At 37.3% G+C, this 17,508-nt stretch overlaps 1 protein-coding gene across 1 annotated transcript in view; it reads left to right on the top strand.

Annotated features, from left to right (window-relative positions):
* STAM2 (signal transducing adaptor molecule 2) overlaps positions 1-17,508 on the top strand; it is a 90,541-nt gene that overhangs the window by 35,651 nt on the left and 37,382 nt on the right. Inside the window, exons 2-7 of the mRNA XM_049773004.1 lie at positions 1,804-1,888; positions 4,213-4,288; positions 4,383-4,481; positions 5,882-6,028; positions 8,217-8,286; positions 8,876-9,065. Coding sequence (XP_049628961.1) covers positions 1,804-1,888; positions 4,213-4,288; positions 4,383-4,481; positions 5,882-6,028; positions 8,217-8,286; positions 8,876-9,065 — 667 coding nt within the window. The remainder of the gene's footprint in view (positions 1-1,803; positions 1,889-4,212; positions 4,289-4,382; positions 4,482-5,881; positions 6,029-8,216; positions 8,287-8,875; positions 9,066-17,508) is intronic.

The following is a 17,508-nucleotide window of genomic DNA, read 5'->3' as shown; positions in this document are numbered from 1 at the left end:
TCACACTCAGTAGCTCTCAGAAGTTACTCCTGGTTCTACACTCAGAAATCGCTCCTGGCAGGCTCGGGGTACCATATGGGATGCCGGGATTTGAACCACTGTCCTTCTGCATGCACGGCAAACACCTTACCTCCATGCTGTCTCTCCGGCCCCGTGATTAATTTCTGTTTCAGTGCACATGGTGCAAGAAGATAGTTGGTATGATTTCTATACTCTTGAATTTGTGGAAGTATGTTTTGTGTTTCATCTTGTAGTTTTTTGGGAGAATGCTCCATATGCATGGGAGGAGAATGTGTATTCATTTTTTAGCACAAATAGTCATTTATATATGTATATTTATTAAAACCCTCACTTCTGTTTCTTCAAAGCAAGTATTTTGTTATGAGCTTTAGTCTAATTGATCTATTGAGAGGTGACAGCCTTGTAGAAGTCTTTAACTTATTGAGTTGGTTGTTATTAACTTACTGAGTTCTTGTTACTTATTATTATTAAGTTATTATTATTAACTTACTGAGTGTTGGTTGTTATCAGTGTCTTTCTTCAAGTCTATTTGGAGTTGTTTTAAATATTTTGTTGGTCCCTTATTGGTGGTCCCTTTGGGCCACCTGCAACTGAGTGCATATGCTATTTAGCTTTAGGAACTTCTCAGCAATGATGTCTTTGACTTTTGCTTCTTCATCAGGATTTTTTTTCTGACCCTCTAGAACCCTGATTATTTTTTTTAGGGGCCACACCTGACAGCTCTCAGGGCTTACTCCTGCTTCTGTGTTCAGAAATCACCCCTGGCTGGCTTGGGGATCATATTGGATGCTGTGGATTCAATACAATAGTTGAATGCAAGGCAAATGCCCTTCCAGCTATGCTATTGCTCTAGTCCCAACAATTTCTAATTGTTGTTCTTAAATTCAATCCAAAATTCTTTGTCAGCTTTTCATTTATTTTGAGTATTTTTGTTTGCCTTTTTTAATCTTCTGCTGTTGTCCCGAGGTTTTCGTCACTTCATCCTGGAACTTGCTGATTCTGTCCTAGCAGCTGTTACTCTGCTGGTGAAGCCATCTAGAGAATTATTCATTTGTCTACCAAGTTTTTTAGTCTGTCATTTCTGATTGTAGTTCCCACATTTTCCTCTCATATCCTCTTGTGTATTACTGGCTGTCTGTTCCATTGTTTCTTTAAGCTCCTTAAACATCCTCAACATTTCCTGTCTAAAGTCATTATCAGAGAGGTTATGTCATTATAGAACTATACAACCATATAACTATAGAGCTATATAACTCAATCTATAGTTATATTGGTTGAATCTTCTGTGTATTAAGTATGTTGGGGTTCTGCATTGCTTTCTTATTGTGACTTTTACAGTTTGTCAGAGAGTCCTTGTATGCTCTTGGTAAGATATGAAGAAATGAACATATGTGCAGCCACTTTGCAGGGGTTCATGACTTAGGAGAACAAAATAGTGATCCTCAGGCACAATCAGGGACAGGCATGGGTGATGCCTCAGTTTCTTGAGACTGGGTCTGTGCCTATTACAACATTGTTTTAAACTTTCAAATTAGAATGTGCCAGGATTATTAATAATTTTTAAGTATTTGGCATTCCATTATTTTTAAGTTATTTTATTAGTGTGCCTCAGAATTAATGTACTTAAGTAATTATAATTAAGTAATGAGTAATTTAAAATTTGAAATAGTTAAATGTACTCTTTATCTTTTGAAATTTTTTTTAGTTCTTATTTTTGGCCAGAGAAACAAAAAAAATTAGTATTATGTAAGACTAGACCTAATTTTTGTGTATATCTTACAGAAAAAGCTACAAATGAGTATAACACGACAGAAGATTGGAGTCTTATTATGGACATCTGTGACAAAGTTGGAAGTACTCCTAATGGGTAAGATTCCTAGTCATAGCTAGAGAATGTCTCATTAATAATATCTTTTTTGGGGGCTCGTGAGATAGCACAGTGGTAGGGCGTTTGCCTTGCGCGCAGCTGATCCAGGACCAAGGGTGGTGGTTCAAATCCCAAGCATTCCATATGGTCCCAAATGCCTGTCAGGAGCTACTTCTGAGCTCAGAGCCAGGAGTAACCCCTGAGTGCCACTGGGTGTGGCCAAAAACCAAAAAACCAAAACCAAAAACCAAACCTTTTTTTGACTTAACTGTGAAAGAAAAATGGGATCTTAGTCTTTTTATTTTAGGGATAAAAATGAAGATATCTGGGAAACCTGGCCAGATTTGTGTGAGTAAACTTTATCCAGAAGAATAAATGCAAAAAGGGTTTATGTGGAAACTTTCAAGAGTAGGTACATACTTAAGAGAGAATATACCTGTGATTTACACCTGCATGGGAGTCTCTTATGTTTGTTCTGACAATAGTGCATGGAGCTATTTGAGGCTCTTTCTTGGGCATCTTAAGTAGAACTCCAGTATGCAGAGTATCTGCTTCAGCTCTTTGGAGCTGTAGGCCACAAGAGGTCTTTTAACAACGAGGTAGATAAACATGAACAATAAGATAGTATCATAATGAAAAATAAAAAATTTTAAAAGGCTACCCAGGAGCCAGGAAGATGCGTTGAAGGCAGAAGGACCCAAATCACTAGGATAGAAGTTCTGTCCTTGGCACCTTCAGGTGTTGTCCTAGAGGCACATGGTACCACAAGGCCAGAGAGCCCTCATCTGTTGGCCCCAGCATTGAGCATCTTGTCCTTTTGAGTATCACTACCAGTAATTTCTTGGGAATTACTGCTTGGGAAGCCTATTTAAAAACTTAAGCTGAATTTGTTATATTTTAGAAGTTTAAAAGAGTGATGAAAACATTGCTTTAACATAGTTTGGGAAAATAAATGTAATCACATATATTTGTTTAACTTTTTGCTTTTGTTTTGTTTTTGTACTCAGGACTGACTCCTGACTACCCTCAGTAATAACTCCTTATGGGCCTAGGGGATCATACGGGATGCTAGGAATCAAACCCAGATTGGCTGCATGCAATGCAGGCACCCTACCCACTGTACTATTTGCTCTGGTCCCTCCAATAGTTTCAATGATAGTCTTTTATGCATGAAACATTTTAACATCCTCCCTGCTGTTGCTTTTATTCTTATCATTATTTCTTTTGCAGTGCAGCATTTTCTTTGTGTTGCAATATGATTTGCTTATCTTTGCTTCCCATTTATTTATATTTAGACTTAAAACTTTTTATTAGTTTTTTCTTTGTGGACCACACCTTAGGTGCTCAGGGCTTTTATTCTTGGTTCTGTGTTCAGAAAACCATATTAGAAGCTGGAAATCAAACTCAGTTTGGCTATGTGCAAGGCAGGCAGTTTATCTGCTGTACTGTCTCTCTAGCCCAAGACTTAAGACTTTAAGGACTGTATCTTGCTAGAGTATTTTTTTTCCTTTCAAAATAAGGATTTACTGTATGAAAATTGGATAATTTATATGATATTCTGTATGTGTTGGTTGGTCTTTATTTTACTTGAGAAGTTTTGTCTATTAATTTTTTATTTTAATAAATCATGAGAACCATGGCATACTTGTCGCTCTGACTCATGGAGATGTTCAGGAGACCATGTGGAACTGGGGCTTGAGCTGAGTAAATGGTGTATAAGGCAAGAGCCCTGTTTCTTGTTTTTGTGATATACAAACCTTTGAAGTATTATTATTATTATTAATTATTATTATTATACTTTTTGGGGGGTTGGGCCACACCTAGTGATGCTCAGGGGTTACTCCTGGCCATGCGCTCAGAAATTTCTCCTAGCTTGGGGACCATATGGGACACCAGGGATCCAACCTAGGTTTGCCCTGGGTCAGCCATGTGCAAGGCAAACGCCCTACCGCTGCACTATTGCTCTGGCCCCTGAAGTATTCTTTTTTTAAACTTTATTAATCTGAGTAGCAAATGATTGTGTAAAATAAGTTTAGAATTTTGGGGCCAAAGAGATAGCACAGCAGTAGGGCGTTTGCCTTGCATGTGGCCAACCCAGAAGATGGTGGTTCGATTCTTGGAATTCCATATGGTTCCCCATATGGAGCCCAGAGCCAGAAGTAACCCCCGAGCGTCCCAGGTGTGCCCCCCGCAAAAAAAAAAAAAAAATCAATTTAGAATTTTATTTTTCAATCCATAGTGACTTTTGAAGTACTTTTAAATGCCTTACATTTTTAATACTTGAATTGAAATTTTGAATAACTAACTTTCTTTATTTTCCTCAGAGCTAAGGACTGCCTAAAAGCCATAATGAAAAGGGTAAATCATAAGGTTCCTCATGTTGCTCTGCAGGCATTAACTGTAAGTCAAGTCATATTTTATTTGACCCAAATTTTAAATAACTATTTAATTAAATTCTAAACATTTACATATTGATTTTTATTTTAATTAATAGCTTCTTGGGGCTTGTGTGGCAAACTGTGGAAAGATATTTCATTTAGAAATATGCTCCCGAGATTTTGCAACAGAAGTACGTGCTGTGATAAAAAACAAGGTAAATTTAGAAATTAGTCCTTTGCTAAGTTCCTCCCCACATGGGTAGTTCCTTCTCTTCTCTATTTTTCCAATAAACATTTCTACCTTCTTAAAAAAATTAAAAAAGGTAAATTTTCAAAAGAGAAGAAATTTTAATTGGGATTCTGTTTTATCATATTGTTAATGATCGTGTTTTGTGTATATAATTTCAACATCACACTGATCATAAGTGTACTTACCTCTCTCGCCAAGGACCATAAAACCTGTCCTTCTCAACTCACCCACTTCAAACTTGGTTGTGTGGATCAGTTCTCCCATTATATTGCCTTTGGACATTTGTTGCTACTTCACTGTATTAAGGCCTGCATTCGAGAGAGATCATTCTGTATCTGTTACTTTCCTTCTGACTGATTTCTCTCAGTATGATATCCACTAGTTCTATCTATGTTGCTGCCAATTGTATGGTTTTGTTCTTTCTTATTGCTATATGGTATTACATTATGTAATATGCCATAATTTCTCAAACCATTCATTTATAGTTGTACATTTGGTTTGTTTCTATATCATTTTAGGTATGTATATATTATATTCTTCTGAATTATTATTATTTTTTTTTATTTGGAGGACCAATGCCAAGGGGTGGTATTGCTTGGTCATATGGTAACAAACATTTATTACAAATAAAATCTGTAAAGTTGAAGTGAAATAAACTATTTACAAATTTGTTTTTAATTTGTAGCACCAAACTGCTTTTTCTCCTTACTCATATGTAAACTAGTGATAACTGCTTTAAGCACTTGGCATATCCTTTCTTGTTTTAATGCTGTTAACAAACTTAAAAGTTTGGTGCTTTGTTAGTTTTACAATTTGTGCACGAAGAAACTGAATTTAGTACTAAGTTCAGTTCATGGTCTTTAGCTTAAAAAAACAATTAAGCTGAAGCTCAGATTTTAGAGTCTAAACTAATCTCCATTCTGTGCTAATTTGAATAGAAATGTAGAGTAAAGGGACTTTTATTTGAGGGCAGGGTATTCACCTTAGTAAGGGTGGTTATTATTAGTTTCTTTGGGATAGGAACTCTGACATACTATTTTCATTAGACTGAAACCCCAAATCCCAGAACTTTAATTAGTTGCTACAAGAAGCATAATCTAAATTCAAAATATTGAGAAAACAGGAAAAAACCCTTGAAAAGATTCATTATCGTAATACTTAGAAATGGATATTTTACAAGTTGGGAAAAACAATGTTGATATCTTAAAATGTAAATAGACATTTATCAGTTACACATTTCCACTTGGGATTGCTGAAATTTTGTTGTTCCTATGATTAAAGATGAACATTGTAGTGATTCTTTCAAGTAAGGAAAGTATTTGTTTACGTAAGCTACAGTTTTGGTTGTTTGTCTTTCTTTGAAAGGCTCATCCTAAAGTGTGTGAACAACTAAAATCTTTAATGGTGGAGTGGTCCGAAGAGTTTCAGAAAGATCCACAGTTTAGTTTAATATCTGCAACTATTAAGTCAATGAAAGAAGAAGGAATTGTTTTTCCTTCAGCAGGTTCTCAGGTAAGAGACTCATTCATCATTCATACCTGTACTATACTCTTTTGAAGGTACACATCTTATTAAAAGGTGCCATGTGTGCTAATGATTTCCTGCCTGATTTATCTGTCTCACAGTTCCCAACTTGCATCATGTCTTATATTCATTTATTTTATTTTTTGTTTTGTTTTGTTTTAGCCACTCCTGATGATGCTCAGGGGCTCCTGGCTTGGGGGACCATATGGGATGCTGGGGATCGAACCGAGGTCCATATTAGGTCAGCAAAGCAAACATCCTACTACTGGCTATCACTCTGGCCCTCATGTCTTATATTTATTAGGCATATTAAGTGTTGGGTGGATTTCCTCTTCCTATCAGATCTTTGGGAAGGGAGTTGCCTTAAATAATCAGGATAATGCTCCTCTAACTCTAGAGGCAAGCAGAAGGCAGATATGTATGAGAGACTTTACATTCAAGAAATACATAGTAAATAGATTTTTTGCATAGGAATTTGTAGTATGATACAGAAATTTGAAAGGTAACCATATGCTGGTGTAAAAGTAAGTTATATGTGACAAAATATGAACAAGGAAAGACTAGTGGCTAGGAGAGAAGTAATTATGGACTGAGATGGTAAAGAAGACATTCAAATGCATCTCATGGAAAGGAGAGGAAAGATCACATTGTGGCAAGAGTAACATGGATACATTCATGGAATTGAGAAATGTAGAAATGTCAAGACCTATATTTCTTTTGGTTTCTGGGCTACACCTGGCTATGTGCTCAGGGATCATTGCAGGCTTGGGCAATCATTTAGGATGTTGAGAATTGAACCAAGTTGGGCCATGTATAAAGGAAACACCCTATACTCTACTATTTTTCAGCCCCAAGATTTGTTTTTATTGGTGTACTATGCCTGGAATGAAGGATTTATGTAGAAGAGGTAGGATGGTAGAAGTGTAATAATAGAAATTTATTTGCAGTAGTGATTGATAACTTTAGGACAGGGGTCACAAAATATTTTTTATTTAGGCCTGTCAGAGAGAAATACCATGTTTTCACTGTCTTTGGTCCTCCACTTTTAACATTAGAATGTGGAATAGAGAAAGAAAAAATAATAAAATTATTTTTTATAACTGTACGTTACAGAGACAATTTTTTTTTGTTTGTTTGTTTTTGGGCCACACCCAGCGGTGCTCAGGAGTTACTCCTGGCTATCTGCACAGAAATAGCTCTTGGCAGGCACGGGGGACCATATGGGATGCCAGGATTCAAACCAACCACTTTAGGTCCTGGATCAGCTGCTTGCAAGGCAAACATCACTGTGCTGTCTCTCCGGCCCCAGACAAAAAAATCTTTAGCTGACTAGGCCTGAAGTTTAAGATATAGTATGAGGATAAAAGTCTTAGAAGTAATAAAAAGCAAGCACTTTTCTGTTCTATCCTTTATGCATGTTCTCTAAAATCTTTGAAACCACAGCTTGATGGCTTAGTCTTGGATATTCTCTCTTCCCATCCCATTTAATCTGAAAACCTTTCTTGGTCTTCTGGTTTGTGTGAAGAGTCTGTGACAGTGAGAGCACCAGATAATTTTACCTATTGCTGGTGCAACAGGACCTCCTTCCTCTCTTCAGTAATTATTAGAGCCTCATGCTGGCATATTACCTGTAGCTCTACTCCTGCAGTGCCTATTAACTGATTAAGAGATCTTGGACAGTTGACAGCAGAAGGTGCAATCAGGAAAGACCTATATTTTTTTTTTTTTTTTTTTTTTTGTGGTTTTTGGGTCACACCCGGCAGTGCTCAGGGGTTATTCCTGGCTCCAGGCTCAGAAATTGCTCCTGGCAGGCACGGGGGACCATATGGGACGCTGGGATTCAAACCGATGACCTCCTGCATGAAAGGCAAACGCCTTACCTCCATGCTATCTCTCCAGCCCCAAGACCTATATTTTAAGTACTTTCCAAGAGCTAAGCTCTGGATCAGAGACCAAGATTGATGTGTACTGTGAGCCAGTTAATGCCCTGTATGTGTTTATAACATTTTCTGGAAAATAATGGTTGCTTCATTTTAGTAATAGTTGCTAGAAAATAGTTACTTAAATTGAGGCTCATTAGTTATAGCAGAATTTTAAATTAGCACGTGCGAATAATCATAGGCCTTGTGTTTTCTATAAAAGGATAGTTGTGTTCATTTTGTTCATACTTTTACAGACTGCACCAGCTGCTGCCAAGAATGGTACAGCATCGAACAAAAACAAAGAAGATGAAGATATAGCTAAAGGTAAGTGATCGAGCCCATGCAAATTAGTGTTATTTTAAGCATTCTTGTCAGAATAATATATTGAAACAAAAATTGTAGTGAAACTGAAGATACTTTGCTGTTTTATCTCAAATCTAAAAACTTATGTGGTATGATAAATTAGGAAAACAATTGATGTGATAAATTCGACTTCTAATCCTTGTCAATAAATTTATTTAATGTTCTACCTTCGGAGAGGATACATCTCACCTTTCCTTAATTGCCAGCATTATGAGTCAAGCAGAGAAATATGTTCATGGCTTGTCCTATATGGAAAACTACCCATATTATAATGTCACAATCTGTTTGCTATAAAAATAATAGTTGCTGTATATGGCAGACTGTGATAATAAGGAATGAGCAAAAAACTTTATTTAAAAAAAAGTCGTGATTCTCTTTCCTCCACCTCCTCATGAAAGTTAGCTCTTATTTTGCATTTAACTGTACAAATAAAATACTTGGTTTACTCTTATTGAACATTACTTTATCATGTAATATTTCCTTTTCAGCTTTAAATGTAATCAGTATTAATTATAGCTATTCTTTTTTACATTTTGATTTTTTAAACTAGCTATTGAATTGTCATTGCAAGAACAGAAGCAGCAGCAGCACACAGAAACAAAATCTTTATATCCACCTTCAGAAATTCAGTTAAATAATAAGGTTGCAAGAAAAGTGAGAGCTTTATATGATTTTGAAGCTGTTGAGGATAATGAACTTACCTTTAAACACGGAGAAATCATTATTGTTTTGGATGACAGGTATGTTTGATTTTTTTAAATTTCTAAAACATTTTGATGTTACTTGTTGTTCCATCTTCCATTTAGAATATGGATATTCAACTATTTGGAAAAGTTAAATTGTAATATACCCTTTTTATACCTTAATTATTTTTTCCTAAAATAGAAAGATAATATGAATTTCTTATTCTTTATTAAATGAGTAAAGTAGGTATCTTTTATCTCGGATAGAAGACCTAATAAGAATGTTGTTGTTGGGGCTGGAGTGATAGCACAGTGGTAGGGCTTTTGCCTTGCACAGGGCCGATCCAGGATGGACCTAATTTGATTGCCAGCATCCCATATGGTCCCCCTAGCCAGGAGTGATTTCTGAGCTCATAGCCAGGAATAACTCCTGAGCATCACTGGTATGGCTCAAAACAACCCTCTTTCCCCACCCCCCCCAAAGAGACTGTTGCAGTTGGGAAACATTCTATTTGCCTTCTGAAATGTGAATATGGAAGAAATTAGCAGGAACACTTTCAGAAGAAATAGAACTATATTATGGATTTTATTGTTTTTTGTCTTGGGGCCACACCCAGTGATGCTCAAGGGTTATTTCTGGCTCTCCACTATGGAATTACTCCTGGTGCTGCTTGGGGGACCATAAGGAATTCTGGGGATTGAGCCTTAGTTAGTTATGTGCAAGTCAAATGCCCTACCCACTGTACCATTGCTCTGGCCACCTCCCTTCCCAATTCTTTTCTGTTGCTATACTTCCTCACAATGTCACTATCATTTGAACTTGAAATGAAATCTATCTATAATGGGCCTAATTCTGTTCTTTGCTTAGAAGAAATGGTGAAATTTAATGAGTGAGACTTAACTGTTACTAAGAATAGATTACAAATATATTTGGTATCCATTATATATAACCTATTAGTGTTAAATTTATTTAGTATAATTTTGAGTATGTAGATGCGTGCCAGAGAGATATCTCTGTCTGAGGTTAATCTTGCTTCAATCCCTGACACTTTCTATATGATCCTTGAATGCAGAACCAGGATTAAGTCCTGAGTATTGACAGGTATGCTCTCCTGTTCCCTCCCCCAAAAGGGAGAGCAGTTAATACATAAACAGTTTATCATTATTTTTTTGTTTTTACATTTTTTTAAATTTTAGTTAGAGAGCTGTGATTTATAAAGTTATTGATAGTTGTTTTAAGCATAGAATAGTTTAGCACCAATCCCACAACCAGTGTTCATCACCTGTATTCATGTGCTCCATAGTCTCCCCTACTCTTCATGCCACCCCTTGCCTACTACCTTGACAAGCACATTACAAAGTTTGGGTGGTTGCAGCTTAGATCTCATTTTTTTTCAGTGTTGTTGAGTCTGTGCTTTTGATTTAAGCTATACCACTCTCACATCACCAATAACTGAAACATCAACCCCTGTTCCTTAATTATTTCCCTTTCTCATTTTCTTTCATCCTGCCTTAATTTCTTTTCTTGTCTATCTTTTTCCTCCCTAAGCTCTGGTATCAAGGATGATCTAGGCATCCTCCCTTTACTCTATTACTACATTTCTTTATTCTATATGCCACAGATAAGTGGATCAAACTGTGTTTGTCTTTCTTCTTTTGGCTTATTTCACTCAACATATTTTCCTGTTTTAACTAGGTTATACTACATTGATTGGTTTCATCATTCCTTGCAACTGCATAGTATTTCATTGAATACACAATAGTTTTAATTTTCTGCAGCAAATATTTGTTGAGAAAAAATAGGGTCTGTTAATTAGAGAAAATGAAGGCTCTAGGCTCTGTGGTGGAGTGTGCTTCACATTATGAGGTCCTCTGACTTCAGAAAAAACCTAAAATAAATTAAGAGTGTTTAACTTATACAGATCATGTATGGAATACAGATTGTAAGTGCTACAAAAGAGGAAGTGCGGGGGACCCAGGAGAGAACAGATTACCATCTGGTCTGGGCATCTGGGAAAGAAGTCTTGTTATCTAGGTTATCCATTTCAGGTAAACTTTGATTTGGGTAGGAAAAGCGTAGCAGGAAATTGAGAGTAGGAGCTGAGGTTGTGTGTTCAAGGGTTAGAGTGTGGTCCTGGGTTCAGTCTTTGGCACTCCAAGTACTCTTTTACCTGCTAGGATAAGGCCCATTAACTTCAGAGTATTGCTTGGAGTGGCTCTCTAGGAAAAAAAAAAGAGATTGAGACTAGGAAAAGGAACATCTCTTAGTCAAGATAATGTGTTTTTGCTGTGATTTCTTAAAGACATTTTTTTTTTGGCTTTTGTTTGTTTTAATATAATAATCCTTTGGTGTGGAGAACATGATCCCTGAAGGAAAAGTAAATTAAAAATCAAGGTGAAGAGGAAATGTACTCTGAACATTGACAGCTAGAAATGATCAGGCTTTGAGAGTGGTTTTAGAGTATTTAAAAAAGAAATTTGATTTATACTTTTGACTGTCATCTACAGCTCTTAAAGACATTAAAGAGATTTATAAAATAAATAGGAGAAAACCCACAAAAAGAATGTTTTTGTGGGGCCGGGCGGTGGCGCTGGAGGTAAGATGCCTGCCTTGCCTGCGCTAGCCTAGGATGGACCGAGGTTCGATCCCCCGGCGTCCCATATGGTCCCCCAAGCCAGGAGCGACTTCTGAGCGCATAGCCAGGAGTAACCCCTGAGCGTCAAATGGGTGTGGCCCAAAAAACCAAAAAAAAAAAAAAAAAAAAAAAAAAAAAAAAAAAAAAAAAAAAGGAATGTTTTTGTTCAGAGATTCAAATCTTGAACATTGCTAAGAAAATTAATCAGGACATTATTGGGGCAGTGGGAGGAAGGCAGGATCCCAGGTTCAGTCCCCTAGCACTGCATGCTCCCCAGAGCATAGAGTCAGATATAACCCCGGAACACTGCCAGTTCTAGCTATGAAGGGGGCAAAATTGTCTAAAATAGTCTACTGCTCAATAAGGCAAATAAAGTTCTCACCCATGACACAGGTGCTCTGCTCCATTTCAGTAGCGTGCACTGACTCTGATTTGTGACAACTTAATTCTCCTGACTTTTGTGACTATTGAGAATCCTGATCCATAAACTATTGATGTCACTTGGTACTCTGTGGATGTAATATAGTTTGCTGACTTGCAGCCAGAAAATATTACATTATTTCACTGCATATGTTTTTTTTTCAGTGGTGTCTGATCCAAAGCTCACTTATTAAATAACTTAGATTTTTTTTTTTTTTTTGGTTTTTGGGTCACACCCGGCAGTGCTCAGGGGTTATTCCTGGCTCCAGGCTCAGAAATTGCTCCTGGCAGGCACGGGGGACCATATGGGGCACCGGGATTCGAACCAATGACCTCCTGCATGAAAGGCAAACGCCTTACCTCCATGCTATCTCTCCGGCCCTAAAGAACTTAGATTTATATAAAACTGTTTTTAGTGGAGACCAGAACAGTGTGTTCAGTTTCTATATTCTATGGATTTCCATAAAGTACTGAAGTAAAAATCTCATACTTTGGGGGCTGGAGAGATAGTGTAGGGGTTAAATAAAGCATGTCTTGCACAGGGTTGAACCCGGTTTAAATCTCAGCACCACTATATGGTCTCTTAAGCACCACTAGGAGTGACCTTCTGAGTATAGAGCCAAGAGTAAGGCCTGAATACTGCCAAGTATGACTGCCAACAAAAAAATTAAATTAAAATTTACACTTTGAAATTGAAGTCATTTAAAGTCATTCTTGACACTACTATAAGATGGCTACACAGTCCAGGATTTATTGATATAAAGCAAATTTGCTGGCTTTGCAGTTGGATAAGGTTAAGTCATGCTGGGCCATTTCTGTTGGAGGGTGTAAGGCATGGTATTTAGCTAGCTGCTCTAGTTTATGCAGAAAGGGGAATCTGCCAGTCCCTCCTTTCTGTACTGTTACAGTGGTATCAGCCCAAACCAGACCACCTGGGAAGTATTGGCAACTATATTTTTCTTTTGGGGATTGAAGGAGCTGGATTATTTTTTTGCTGGGAAGGTGGCAGCTATGGTCCTTAAAATCATTCTTAATTATCAAATGGTCTGGAAAACTCACAGTATCAAATGACCTTAATTCTCACAGTACCAAATGACCCTAATTTAGGAATTAAAAAAAATTTTTTTTTGTTTTGTTTTTGGGACACACCCCATGATGCTCAGTGGCTACTCCTGGCTATGCACTCAGAAATTGTTCCTGGCTTGGGAACCATATGGGATGCCAGGGATTGAAGCAAGGTTCGTCCTGGGCCAGCCATGTGCAAGGCAAATGCCCTACCACAGTGCTATTGTTCCAGCCCCAGGAATTTTAAATTTAACAGGTTTTGTGCTGTTACTATTCCATGAAATTATTTCGTTGTCAGTGGAGGGACTATGGAGTTTAATTAGGGCTGAAAAGGTGACATTGTGCTTTAACTTGACATTTTGTCTATCTTTGATCAAGAAGTTGCAGCAGAGATTGGGAGGAAAATTACCTCATTTGGACCATTAATTGTAGTTAAACATAAATTTGTTGTTTTTAGTTTGTTTTTGTTTTTAAGTGCTGGTGATTGAACATGTACAAGGCATGCACTTTAACTTTTATTTTACTAAATATCTTTATTTAAGCACCATGATTACAAAAATGTTTGTAGTTGGGTTTCAGATATAAAAAGAATACCCTCCTTCACCAGCGCAACCTTCCCACTACCAATGCCCCCTATCTTCCTTCTTCCTCACCCCCTGCCTGTACTCAAGATAGGCATTCTACTTCTCTCACTCATTACCATTGTCATGATAGTTGTTAGCAAAGTTATTTCTCTAACTGCACTCAAGATTTTTTGTGGTAAGCTTATATCTTAGGTCAGTCCTACCAACCCTCACCTCTCATGTCTATCTCTCTCCTTCTGACTTATTTCATTCAGCATAATAGTCCATGTCCATCTATATATAGGAAAATTCATGACTTCATCTCTCCTGATGGTTGGATAGTATTCCATTCTGTATATGTACCACAGTTTCTTTAGTCATTTATCTGCTGAAGGTCATCTGGGTTGTTTCCAGATTCTGGCTATTGTAAATAGCGTTGCAATGAATATACATGTGCAGAAGAAGACCTTTTGTGTTGTGTTTTTGTGTTCCTAGGGTATATCCCTAGGAGTGGTATAGCTGGATCATATGTATGGGAGCTCAATTTCCAGTTTTTTGAGGGATATCCATATTGTTTTCCATAAAGGCTGGACTAGATGGCATTCCCACCAACAGTGAATGAGAATTCCTTTACTTCCACATCCCCACCAGCACTAATTGTTCTTGTTGGATCTTATCAAATGCTTTCTCTGCATCTATTGATATGATCATATGGTTTTTATTTTTCCTTTGGTTGATATAGTGTATTATATTGACTGATTTACTTATGTTAAACTATCCTTGCATTTTTGGAATGAAACCTACTTGGTCATGATTTTTGATGGTGAGCCATTGGATCCTGTTTGCCAGGTTAGTTGAAGATCTTTGCATCTGTATTCATCAGGGATATTGGTCTGTAGTTTTATTTTTTTGCATCTCTATCTGGTTTTGGTATCAGGGTGATATTAGCTTCATAAAAACTATTTGGGAGTGTTTCTGTTTCTTCAGTTTCCTGAAAGAGCCTGAAAAGGATTGGTAGTAGTTCCTCCTGAAAGGTTTGAAAGAATTTGTTTGTGAATCCATCCAGGCCTGTGTTTTTATTTTTGGAAAGACTTTTGATTACTATTTTAAATTCCTCCATAGTGATGGATCTGATTAGATATGCTAGATCATCCTGGTTCAACCATGGAAGATCATGAGTCCAAGAATTTATCCATTTCTACCAGGTTCTCATGGCATAGGTTTGTGGTACTGAGTTTCTCAAAATTACCCTTTGACTCACTGCTGTAGTATCTGTAACGATCTCCCCCTTTTATTTTTTAATCTGGATTATTAAATTTCTCTCTCTCCCTTTGTGAGTATTGCTATTGGTTTATCGAATTGTTGATTTTTCAATGAACCAACTTTTGCTTTCGTTGATACTTTCAATTTTTTTTTTTGGATTTTTATTTCATTAATTTCTGCTCTAAACTTTTGTACTTCCTTCTGCCTACCTATCTTTGTTTCATGTTTTTTGATCATTTTCTGATTACAAGCTGTGCCATTGAGTTATTTGTGTAGAACCTTTCATCCTTCCTGATGTATACTTTCAAAACTATAAATTTTCATCTTAGTACTGCTTTAACTGTGTCCCACAAATTCTGATAATTTGTGTCTTCATTTGCATTTGTTTCCAGGAATGCTTTGATTTCCTCTCTGACCCACTGTTTATTCTGTAATGAGTTGTTCTGTTTCCAGGTGTTAAAGTTTTTCTTCTGTGTCTATTTGTAGTATACTTCTAATTTCAGTGCATTGTGATCTGAGAAGGTAGTCTGTACAATTTCTATCCTCTTGATTTTATGGTGGTATGTTTTATGGGCCAGCATGTGGTCTATCTTGGAGAATTGTCCATGTGCATTAGAGAAGAGTGTGTATCCATTTTTCTGGGGATGGAGTGCCCTATATATCTCTGAGGCCACTTTCTCCACTTCTCCTTTCAGAGCTAGTATATTCCTGTTGGGTTTTAGCCTGGTTGACCTATTAAGGGTCGACAGGGTGATGTTGAGTTGCTATTGATATCTCTTTCAGATTTATCAACAGTTGTATTAAATATTTTTCTGGTCCCTCATTGGGTACATATATGTTTAGGAATGTTACTTCTTGTTGTACATATCCCTTTATTATTACTAAATGTCCATCTTTGTCCCTTATAACTTTTCTAAGTCTAAGATTGTGCCATCTGATATTAATATGGCCACTCCAGGGGCTGGAGCAATAGGGCATTTGCCCTGCATGCAGCTGACCCAGGACGGACCTGGTTTGATCCCCAGCAATAGGGCAGCGGTAGGGCATTTGCCCTGCATCCAGCTGACCCAGGACGGACCTGGTTCGATCCCTAGAATCCCATATGATTCCTCAAGCCAGGAGCAATTTCTGACCATAGCCAGAAGTAACCCCTGAGTGTCACTGGGTGTGGTCCACCCCCCCCCCCCCCATGGCCACTTCAGATTTTTTAAGGAAGTTGCTTGCTTGGACGATTGTTCTCTAACCTGTGATTTCGAGTCTTTGTTCTGCCTATTCAGATGTGTTTCTTGTAGGCAGCAGAATATTGGGTTCAGCTTTTTGATCCTTTTTGCCACTTTGTGTCTCTTAACTGGTTCATTTAGGAGTTTGGTATGTCTGTTGGTCAGTCTTGTCTTAAAGTAGACCTTTCAGTTTTTCTTTATAGCTAGTTTTGAGTCTATAAAGTTTCTGAGCTGTTGCTTATCCATGAAACTATCTATGTTAGTGCCTGTATTTTAGCATTCATTTAATTGAATTTTGTCAGTATATTCCACCACTGCCTCTGGCTTTGAGGTTTCTTAAGACAGGTCTGCTGTAAACTTTAAGGATTCTCTGTTGAATAGAATTTCCCATTTTGATCTTGCTGCTTTCAGTATTCTATCCCTGTCTGTGGGATAGAATCATTGTGACTAGGATGTGTCTTGGGGTGCTTTTCTTGAGGTCTCTTTAGCTGGTACTTTTTGGGCAAGTAGGATTTGGTTGCATGCACTCTTTATTCTGGGAGTTTCTCTGCAATGATGTTCTTGACTTGATCTTCCTAGGGATTTTCTTTTTGGGTCTCTGGGACTCCAATGACTCTTAGGTAGTTTTAGTTGAGTTTATCAAAGACTCCCATTTCATATGTTCCTATTCTTTGAGGATTTTTCCTGTTGTCTGGTCTTCTGCTTTAAGGTAATCTTTCTGTTCTTTTCAATCTTTCCAATCTCTTCTGTTGTATAAAATGTTATGCATCTCATCTTCCAGCTCACTGATTCAGTCCTCAGCTGCTGTTAATCTGTTGGAGAGGCATTCCAGTGTGGTTTTCATTTTATCTTCTAAGTTTTTCAGTCCTATTATTTCAGTATGGAGTTTTCTTATTTCAGTCTTCATATCCTCTTGATTTTTATTTGCATTTTGTTCAGCTTGATTTATGCTTTCTTTGATTTCTGTGAGGATTCTCCATATTTCTTCTCCAAAGTCTTTATCTGATAGACTAAATAGATGGTTGGCACATTTTTGGGTCATCAGAGTTGCCATTTTCATTCTCTGTTTATGGTGTTGACCTGTGTTGTTTTCCCATTGTCATGCTTATAGCATGGTATTTTCTACATTTTGTGCTGGGGTTTATTAGTTCACAGCTGTGAACAGCTTCTCTGGCTCCACCCTTCATGGGCAGAAACAGCCTACCTCTGCTTGTGTGTCCTCAGGAGATCTTCTCTTCTGTGCCTCATGAGTTCTTCTGGTTGGTGTGATTATGTTTGTCTCTTAGAGGCATTCTAAAATGTATTCCATTTGCAAAGCACAGGGCAGGAATCT

The sequence above is a fragment of the Suncus etruscus genome, chromosome 5 (genome assembly GCF_024139225.1).
Source record: "Suncus etruscus isolate mSunEtr1 chromosome 5, mSunEtr1.pri.cur, whole genome shotgun sequence".
NCBI lineage: Eukaryota > Metazoa > Chordata > Mammalia > Eulipotyphla > Soricidae > Suncus > Suncus etruscus.
This window is presented reverse-complemented; position numbering and strand designations above follow the sequence as displayed.